We start from the raw sequence: 10,008 nt of genomic DNA, 5'->3' as shown, positions 1-10,008 counted from the left end.
TCTATATCTATATCTATATCTGTATCTGTATCTGTATTTATATCTATATCTGTATCTATATCTATATCTGTATCTGTATCTATATCTGTATCTATATCTATATCTGTATCTGTATCTATATTTATATCTATATCTGTATCTATATCTGTATTTATATCTATATCTGTATCTGTATCTATATTTATATCTATATCTGTACCTATATCTATCTCTATATCTGTATCGGTATCTATCAGTTTGTTTGGTGACATCAGACCACTCGATACACTACAGCCTCTACATGAGTTCAGTTCAGTTCAGTTCATCATCATTCACGGCCGTGTTATTATAGAAAAAGAAACATTCACAATATTTTCACAATTCCTAAAAAATGTAACATTGTTTTGCTGATGCAAAGAACAAGAAGACGTCAGTCATGCCAGAGCTTCTGTTTTATTCTTCACATTTACATAATTCAATCTGTGAGTACAGCGTTTATACAGAGAGCCCACTTGTCCATACAGCAAACATATAGTCGTCTCCTCCCACTATGTACAGACGAAGCCATGAGGAGCCTGGGGCTCAGGACAGGTCGATGGACTCTAGATGTCCAACGGCGTGAGAACACATGTAGGAGTGTTACTGGAGTGGTGAATACCTGAAAGAGGGGCAGCTGGAGGAGCAGAACTGGGAGAAGGTTCGTATGTTGAAGCACATTTACCTTCTCTTCGTCCATCGATCATTTTCGCCCATCGCTGAGAGACTCTTTCTAATGTGTTCCTGTGTTTTTGTTTGGTATGCCGCTCAAACGGAGGTGATGTTTGTAGAGATAAAAATAGAAATATGATCACTAGTTTAGTGGTGGAACAGTGTCAGCAGCACCATGACGGTCCTGAGATTAAGTGTTTCAAGTGGGCTTCAGCAGCTGGGTTATTGATCTCCAGTGTTAACTCCTAACGTGGTAAACTAAGTTTGTATTATGGTTTGGATGATGGTTTCCGTGATGTCGCTGTGGAATTTAAAACTATAAAACAAAGGTTGTTTTTCCCAATCCTTAAATTAAGATATATTGTTCATGGGTACCTTTTTAGACCCTCTCTCCAGATGTTATGCCGTCACAGCTTCTCAATCAACCTTTTTTTTTTTTTGGTAAAGCAAAAATACTGTTTGCTGCTTATTTCCATCACAGTATCTTTGGGAAGCTGCAGCATTCGTTCAGATCACCAAACATACAAACGTAGTATTTTCCTCTTGAAATCCCATCGAGCAGAAGAACTGGATTCCCCTGGACCCACATTCTGAACGGATGACACTGAATGAAAAAACAATGTTCATGACAACGTACTTCATCTTTGCTTTGATAGGGTTTGTTCGGACTGGCCCGCGTAGTTAATACTAAGGATTTACAACACGCTCCTTTCTAAATCATGACGATCTCTAGAAGGAGCTGTGAGTCACTGATTGGAGGATAATTGTTCAAATCTATATTCTTCTTTGATGGTTAGACAGTGAAATCAAACACAGAGCACATGTTTCTGTGTTGGTTTGTTTTTTTTTCGTGCAAGGGGATCAAATTCAAAGTCAATTCCACCAACGACAATCGGCATCGTCTCACCATGAGGGCCGACTGCTCCGGTCCCCATCTAGTGTCACGTGATCACAGAACTCAGGGCCGAAGAAGTGCGAACGCTGCGAGAACTACCGAGACGCGGGGTTCTGTTCTATTCTTCAAGTCGACGTCGGATACGGAGCGGACACTGAATCGTGTTGTGACGATGACAGAGCGAGAGGTTGAAAGGTGGAGGAGGAGAGGAGATGGAGCGGTGTAAGAGCCTTCGGAGTGCTTGTGTGTGTGTGTGTGTGTGTGTGTGTGTGTGTGTGTGTGTGTGTGTGTGTGTGTGTGTGTGTGTGTGTGTGAGAGAGACTTTGGTGCTCACTGCTTCAGAGGAAAAAAAAGGATTTTGTGAGAAGCAGAAGGCTGGAGTGGGGAGGGGGGGGGAGGGGTTACGGCCACGGGGAGAGGACAGAGCACCAGGCCCCATTGTTCTCTGATCCTGGTTGTGTCCCTCGTCCAGCTGACGGTCAGCGGAGTGAGACACTATGCCAGGGAGCGCTGACGAGGCTTGATCCGAGGATAGAGCTGCAGAGAACACAAACAGAAACCGGAGGAATGGTCAACGTGACGTTTGACGCGACTAATGATTTCAGCTCTTCAGTCAATAACCAGGATAAACAGAGAAGGCGGATGTGATGGTTGATATGATTTGTCGTTTACCCCCAGCAGGTTGCGGGGCACGTAGCCCTCGTTGTCCTCAAGCTGAGCCCACCACCACTCCGTTTCGCTGTCGTCCTGTCGTCGCAGAATGGTGATGGCGTCCCCCTCGCTGAACGCCAGCTCGTCCTGGTTCTGAACTTTGTAATCCCACAGAGCATACACCGTCCCCTTGTTCATGACACCCATCTTCTCTTGAACACCTGCAGTAGAGTAGAGTAGAGAGTCAATATCGCACCAGCATCTTCACAGACAAATTCATCTCAAAATGTTCAAAGCAAACTCTGAGATGCATCACAGCACCGGGGCTCATTTGCTACGTGTTGACGGCTTCTTTCTCACCGTATAGAAACTGGGAGCACTGGATGTAACCCTCCTCCATTTCCTCGCATTTATCTGCAGCAGTCTCCACATCGCTAATGGTGCTGGCAAAGATGGCCGCCCCCGACTCCACCAGCACCTTGCAGAGGTGAACGCTGTTGCAGGAGGCGGCGCAGTGGAGCGGAGTCCTGTTCGGGACAAACGGCAGAATAAACATAATGTATAGAAATGGAAATCAACCTGGACTCAATTTCCTACAAACGTGCGTCATCACTCACCATCCGTCGCTGTCTGCGGCGTTGACGTTCACGCCGAAGTCCAGCAGGAACTTGACTATGTGGTGGTGTCCCGCACACACTGCGTTGTGCAGCGGCGTGATGCCCTCGTCGTTGGCAGTGCTCGGATTTTCCACCTGAGATAAAAAAAAAAGACAGAAAGACCCAGATGAAGAGATGAGTGCTTGTCCCCAAATGCGTGCAATTGCAAATAAATCAAAAGTATACTCACACAGTCGTGACATACCTCATAGATGATCCTCTGGACGAGGTCAAACTCTCCCTCCAGCGAGGCGTCCAGCAGGAGGGCCAGAGGGTTGAACTTCACCCTGAAGCCGTGGCCGGTGCGCTCAGAGTTTGGCTTCTTCAGGTTTGTGCGCTTGTCCTGTGAACAGAAAGGAGACGTTAAGTTTCTTTATTAGAAGTCCCTCCTTAGACACTTTGTCGTAGGCGTTTCTCTCACCAGGAGCTGTGAGCCCCCGGTGCCGCTCTCTTCTGGAGTGGTCACCTCCAGCACGGGGCTGGGCAGCGACGCCTCGGAGCCTCCCGTGTTGTTGTTGTTGTCGTCCTCCGCGTCCTCCGCGTCGGCGGGATCCAGCTCTGGCGGCGAGGGCGGCGCCTCGTTGTCGTTAGCGTTCGTAGATGGAGGCGGAGCCTCGAAGCCCGGCTCCTCTGCCCCCGGCGGCGGCGTCTCAGAGGGGAGGTTACCGTTGTCCGAGTCGCCTCCCAGATTAGCAGGCTGATAAAATGGCGTTCCGTTACCAGCACCGTTGCCGCCTCCTGATCCACCGACTCCGTTTCCCTCTATGCTCCCCGCTAGAGTGTTGAATCTCTGGTAGAGCAGTTTCTGGATGTTGGGTCCGCTGGGGCCCTCCGGTTCTGTGATGGAGCTGCGCTTCTTGAGCGGTCTCGGAGCGTTGGCCAGCTTTTTACGGAGCACCTCGAGGTCGGCGTCACTTTGGTAGCGCAGCGGGGAGTGCACCATGGGCGTGAGCTTAGTGGGGCTGAGTGGTCGGGGGATGTTCTCCACACTGGGAGGAGGCGCTAAGGGCTCCGGGTGGTGCTGGAAGAAATCGTCAAATTCTCCGTCCAAAGCGTCCTCACCCCCAGGGTGGGCTTGGAGCAACGGGAAGGCCCCTCCGGCCTGGACGAAAGGGAGAGGCGAGGGGGGAGTCGAGCTGGGGGGGAGGACAGGCTTCCCGTATACTAGAGACAAGCAGAGAGAGAGGCATTGACATCACTATCACTGGTTCACCTGACAAACATGAGTTTCATTTATCGATTGGTAAGATAGTCTGCAGCCTAAAATAAACATTTACATGAAATACATTTTAAACCGCTGATCTGACTAACAGCTACTTTTAGGTCATTTTTCTACAGATGCACCGATCAGGTGCAACATTCTTAATTTATGTCTAAGAAGATAAAACTGGATCTAGCAAGTAGCAGCAATATTGAAAGAGACACTGTATCGCAACACAGACATGAAACTGTTCAATCATGAAAAACAAAACCACACGCGAGGCCTCTTACCTGCTTTGAGAGCAGGCTTGAGTGGCTGGCTCTTTGGCGCTGCCTGCTGGAGGTACATGTGATAGATGGAGCTGGAGTTCATGGTGGGGGGGCCCTTTCGGGGCGACTGAGGCCGCGGCCCTCTGTCTGGGATGAAGGGGCGTACCGCCACAGCGGGCGGGGGATCCAGTCGCTCGCTCAGCCCGGGAGGGAACTGCGGCGCATTGGGCTGGAAGGTGGGACTCGGCGGCACCGAGATTCGCTGCTGGATCTGCTGGGAGGACGAGCCTGTGGTGGGGGGGGCGCGGGGCCAAGCGGGAGCCGGCGGGTTCGGGAGCGGGCGAGGAGGAGGAGGAGGAGGCGCGTCCTTGCGCCGCTCCAAGGAGCTGGCGGAGTTTGCGTGGGTGAGGTGGGAGCCGTACGGAGGCGGCTGGGGCTTGGGTATGGCAGGGGAGGACACGGACATTTTGGAGTCTAGCACCTGGGAAGAAATCACACACAAACATCTTGAGTTAATCAAGACACCATGACAGTTCATCTCAGAACCAGGAGGTTAACAGCTGCAGAACGTTGAACGCATGAGAGGAAGGAGGACGGACCTTTTCTGCACTCGGAGCGACGGGGGAGCCGGAGGGGGGGCTCTTGCCCTGGGCATCGGCCCCAGAGTCTCGTCTCTCAGGAGGCTTTAGAGATGTGTTGGTCTTGCCTAAAGTGGGCCAACCTGTATCATTAGCTGGGGAACAAACAGGACACAGTAAGAGGCAAAAGAGCAACGAGTGATTGAGGCGGCATGAGACACGACTCAGGGTCGTGACAAAGCATATCCACCAGAGGTACGTCGAAACGGTAACGGTTGAAATACGTGACTTTGTGCGATTAACCACAAAGTGGAATATGAGTATTTTAAGAACATCTGTACCGTTTTGACCTAGGAGTGGTATTGAACAGAGGGCTCAGGATTTTGAGAAGCCCATCCTATTAACCAGGAACCATCAAGAGACATCTAAACACACCGATTGTTGATTTTAGTTCAGCATGTTTTACATGAGCAAAGATGATGGGAGAAGTAAATCAGGTCACTAAAAATGACTTCTAATGCCACAACTGCAATTGCTGACGTAAAGGGATGATGCACCATTCACATACACACACTGGCCTGTAAATAATAGAGCTCTTGATCAATAGGATAAAAACCCAGAGCCTTCAGATGACGGCGATGAATGGATCTGCGTCTGTGTTTTGCTGCTGCGTACTTGTATTTTTTATTTAGTTACATTTGGTAAAGAGTAACTAAAATGTGATTTAGTTTAGAAGATTTGTCTCCAAGACAAAAACTGATTACTTGAACTAAACCACATGTAAAGGATAAAAAGGATGCAAGTATAGGTTGAAAAGAAAGAAGATAGAAAAAGAAAACAATAAAACGACAGCGATAGTTGTGACACAATTAATAAATATAAACAATAACCGACTCTTTACAGACCCAAAAAAAGACTCAAAAGTCAATTATGGCTTTTCAGATTTCCAATATTCTTTTTAGTACCTAAGGAAACTTTAAATAAACAAACAATAAAGTGGATCTACATTAATGGGACCGATTGGGAAATCTGTTTAAGAAGCAGCTTCCAATCTGTTCTTAGATTAATCACAGTAATCATGAAGCCGTTGTACCGACGCTACAGGAGGCCAAAAGCAAACGGCTTGAACTGGGTCTCAGCCGGAGTGAATCCGATGACGTCTCAACATTCTCACAGCTCGGCTGTCGTGTGAATGTGCAGCGATGGTGGAGCTTAGGCGGGCTGGGGGACGTTATCACGTTAGAACAAAGCCCAAATATCTCCTGTGTGTATATTTAACGAGGCGCTCGACTCATTGAACCTTCTCAGAAGTGTACCGACGCAGACGGGGATCAGCGGTGCTTCGTCAGTGACTCTGTCCTCATACGAGGCCTCCTGTCAGCTACGATTAGGAGCGTCACATCTCTGCAGATGGGAGCAAAGTGTTTCAAGATGGCACCCCACACTACTCTGATCATCGGCCAATCAACAGAGGAAACACTCCGAATGAAAAGTCAACATTTGAGGAGAGAAAAAGAACTGGCACCGTGCTGCACTGGCAGGAGAGCTTAAGGATGCCAAACGAGGATGCTTCCATCAGGCGGCCATTGTTCATGTTAACCAGGCACAGATGCTCCTCCTCAGACTCCCCAGCTGTGCATGTCAGCTTTGATTTAGTCGGTTCCATTACTTTTACAGTGAATTGGGCTTATTCTGATCATCTTTAATTCGTGAAACGGACTACGTTAGGAAGGTAAAACCCCTCCGGTGCACGAGAGAGAAGGTTCAGTCGGTGCCATCCCTTTGTTAAAGCAGCGCTGAGCACTCACGGGACGAGCCGTCAGAGCCAGTGGAGGCTCCGGAGCCCGGGTGTGATTCTGGAAGGGCCGGGGGAACCGGGTCCACAACGATGTCTAAATCAGACACCTTCCAAGGGCCGGGAGGCTTGCGTACACCGTCTGCCCCAGGAAGAGTTGCCCCACCAACCCCACCCCCACCCAGTGAGACAGAAAGACAGCACAGAGAAAAAGAACAGCACCGACACATGAGAGAGGAGGAGAGGAACCACAGTAAACACAACACAGGTGGAGAGAAGGAACATTAAATCAAGAGCAGGCAGAGGATTAACGGAGAAGTCAGGTGGGAAGAGAACAGTCACAGCTGGAGGGAATCTCAGACATGCAAGACGTGTTGAATGTGCAGCAAAGCTTGTGCCTCTGGGACTACATGTCTCCAATCTACTCTGAAACTGAATCCATCTATCCTCTCATCTGCTCTAACTGGCCATGACCATGTTCCTGCTTCCTTAAGGAGGGAACTCAAAGCTTCGATTAAAGCTACATATACTGCATCGCCTGGTTTCCACTGCTACAGGTGTGTTTTAAAGTGAAATGCATTCTGCACTGCAATTGTAATTTGATGGGTTTCCACCAACCTGACTTGGTGCGGCCGTGGTTGGCCTGGTTATTAACACCCAGAGTCTGAGGCTTCAGGGGATCAGCTGGTATGGCGTAGCCTCCTTCCTGTCGACCCGGCACAGGAACCTGGATGTAGGGTCCAACAGCAGCAACACGGCCCAGAGTACCAGCAGCTGGCTGGGGAGAGGGAGGCCCGTTGGCTCTGTTGATCTATAAGAGTCAGAACAGATTCAAATATCAGGAGTGTTGTCAGGGGAAACCATCAAGATGTGAAGGAGATGCATATATAATATACAGTCAGTAGAAATGATTTCTTAAAGTCAATAGATTTCCTCATGAAAGGGGCTTTTGTCAGAAGCATTTCCAACAACAAGAGTCTGAATGAGGAGAAGTGTTGAGCGCTCTTAGTCTTACAGGGAGGTTTTCTTTTTGACGTGCCTCAGCTTTTTTCTTGTAGAGGCGTTCCCGCAGCTCGCTGATGCGCTTGTCCATGAGCGTCACCTCCATGTTGCGTTTGTTGAGGAGATCCTTTTGCTGCTTCAGCTTGCTGTTTTGCTCCTGGTTCAGCTTGTTCCGGATCTGCGCAGATGCAAACACACGTATAGAGTCACTACGACAATAGAAACACAGTCGAACATAGAAACAGCTTTGACGAGATGTTGCGCTTCTTTCTACCACTGGTACCTGAAGCTCCTGGTAGAGTTTACGGAGCTCCAGGGCAGCAGCGCCGGTTACTTGGCCCCCCAGGGCGGTCTGTATGCCGTTGAGCTTCCCCCTCCTCAGGTCCTCCAGCTGCAGGCTGAGCTGCTCGACCCTCAGCACCGCTGACTGTAACTCGCCCTGCTTCTCCTGGAACAGGCTGCTGACTTGCTCAATCTCTGCCGCTGGATGTGAGGAATAAAGAAACCACATCGGTTGTAGCTCAACCTTTCTTCCTAGCTCTAGATGTGACTATATTTAAATATACGATGGGTTAATAAACGATGTGCGTATTGAAGCTATACATACACAGGTTGCCGTTGATGACCTTGCTGTAGTCCACCTGGCCTCTCATCGCCCGAATCTTCTTGAGCTTCGCCTCCTGGCTGTCCACGCGCTCCTTCAGCTTCTGCAGCTTCTCGCTCTCCGAAACGGTTTGCTGCTGACGGCGCTCCTGCTGCTTCAGGTAGCGCAAACGTTGCTCCTTCAGAGGACCAGACGAGAGACGGTCGTTTCATAGGCGACGGGGAAAACGGGATGTACAAACATGGCGTCACACTGCCTCCGACAGAGCGAGCCGTCTCGATGCTAAGACCAGCAAGGCTCCGCCCCAAAGCTCACAAGATATCTCTGTGGCAGACAGACCCTGAAACTAGGCTGAATCTCTCTGCTGTATGCACTAAATGAAATGCTGTGCTGTGTCAAGGCTGTCTGAAGTAAGGGTCAGATGACTTCATCTCTCCATCCAACTGAGAACTGCTCCAGTTCAGGTCCTAAAATAGGAAATGACAGGCCCAGGTTTCCAAATGACTGCAGGGCTTTTATGCGGGCCTACTTCTGAGACACCAAAACAAAGGCAATGAATAAGTCTTTCTATCGGCGGGTCCACAGTAGGCTTCATCGTGCACGACTGATCCTGACTGATCGGCACACCACAAGCACGGCGGTCAGACTTGAGTTCACTGAAACTCCTGGTAGACCGGTTGTGTGAAGGTTCTTATTCCTCCCATTGCAAGACGAAAGCTCCTTTTTGTAACCGATGTGATAACCGACACGCTTGAGTAAACGCAGCAATGTTTGTGCACGAGTTTCAATAAAGACGGAATGAAGTATGAATTCTGACAAACTGGACGATCCTAGCGCAGTGACTCATTCTGCCTCCCATCTCATTCGTTACATAACCTGCCCCGGTTTGAGGTCACGATGGGCCTCTTTGGATCAGAGCAGTGCAACAGGAGTGCGTCTTCTCGTTAACGTGGCCGTGAACTAACGGACAGTTCCGTGTCTCAGACTTACAGGTCATAATATCGGACCGACCCGCACCTCACCGATCACCTCTGTACACGTCGGAAAATGTGAAAGATGGAGCGCTTTGATCGATCGGGCTTCAACGAATAGAACATAACATTTAGGCCCGAGGAATGTCAAACGTTCTGAGGTAGTGCTTCAGATCTAACTGTCTAAATCAGGAAGATGTTGCAGTTTGTGGTGAGCGCCCTCTAATGTTCCCCAGTAGGAACAGCAAGAAGAATATTTTGAACGACAGACCGTTATGATGTTCAGCGGGAGGATTCATATTCAGATGAAACAACAGAGACGAGGCTTTACCTTTGCGACGAGCATCTGCTGCTGAGCCTCGATCTGCTGCTGCTGCCGCGTGGCCATCTCCTGCAGCTCTGACAGCGTGAGCTCCACGCGCTGATTCCCCACCTACACACACACACACACACACACACACACACACACACACACACACACACACACACACACACACACACACACACACACACACACACACACACACACACACACACACAGGCTTTTAAACATTTCAAGCAGTAAGTGCTTGTTGAGTGCTTCTATACTATTAAACATCACTGAAAGTCTGCATTCATGAGGATAAAAAAACCTCCATAAACATCTTCAATGAAATCCTCCTCTTCAGCCCCCATGTGATGTTCTAGAGCTCACAGAGT

The 10,008-nt window shown here is 49.2% G+C and overlaps 1 protein-coding gene across 5 annotated transcripts in view; it reads right to left on the bottom strand.

Moving 5' to 3' along the window:
• Window positions 1-413: 413 nt before the first annotated feature.
• Window positions 414-10,008, bottom strand: part of ppp1r13bb (protein phosphatase 1, regulatory subunit 13Bb) — a 19,469-nt gene continuing 9,874 nt past the window's right edge. Inside the window, exons 6-19 of one of the 5 annotated variants that reach the window (XM_068724494.1) lie at window positions 9,641-9,742; window positions 8,342-8,516; window positions 8,018-8,217; window positions 7,748-7,912; window positions 7,351-7,543; window positions 6,746-6,874; window positions 4,959-5,092; window positions 4,381-4,840; window positions 3,311-4,053; window positions 3,080-3,232; window positions 2,851-2,984; window positions 2,594-2,760; window positions 2,255-2,454; window positions 414-2,119 (exon numbers count right to left, since the gene is read on the bottom strand). In XM_068724494.1, coding sequence (XP_068580595.1) covers window positions 2,078-2,119; window positions 2,255-2,454; window positions 2,594-2,760; window positions 2,851-2,984; window positions 3,080-3,232; window positions 3,311-4,053; window positions 4,381-4,840; window positions 4,959-5,092; window positions 6,746-6,874; window positions 7,351-7,543; window positions 7,748-7,912; window positions 8,018-8,217; window positions 8,342-8,516; window positions 9,641-9,742 — 2,997 coding nt within the window. In that variant the 3' untranslated portion in view covers window positions 414-2,077. The remainder of the gene's footprint in view (window positions 2,120-2,254; window positions 2,455-2,593; window positions 2,761-2,850; window positions 2,985-3,079; window positions 3,233-3,310; window positions 4,054-4,380; window positions 4,841-4,958; window positions 5,093-6,745; window positions 6,875-7,350; window positions 7,544-7,747; window positions 7,913-8,017; window positions 8,218-8,341; window positions 8,517-9,640; window positions 9,743-10,008) is intronic. The other 4 variants (XM_068724495.1, XM_068724496.1, XM_068724497.1 and 1 more) reach the window with 4 other exon arrangements.

Source organism: Cebidichthys violaceus, unplaced genomic scaffold, assembly GCF_023349555.1.
Source record: "Cebidichthys violaceus isolate CVI_PGR_0920_01 unplaced genomic scaffold, fCebVio1.0.p SCAF_31, whole genome shotgun sequence".
Classification (NCBI taxonomy): Eukaryota; Metazoa; Chordata; class Actinopteri; order Perciformes; family Stichaeidae; genus Cebidichthys; species Cebidichthys violaceus.
This window is presented reverse-complemented; position numbering and strand designations above follow the sequence as displayed.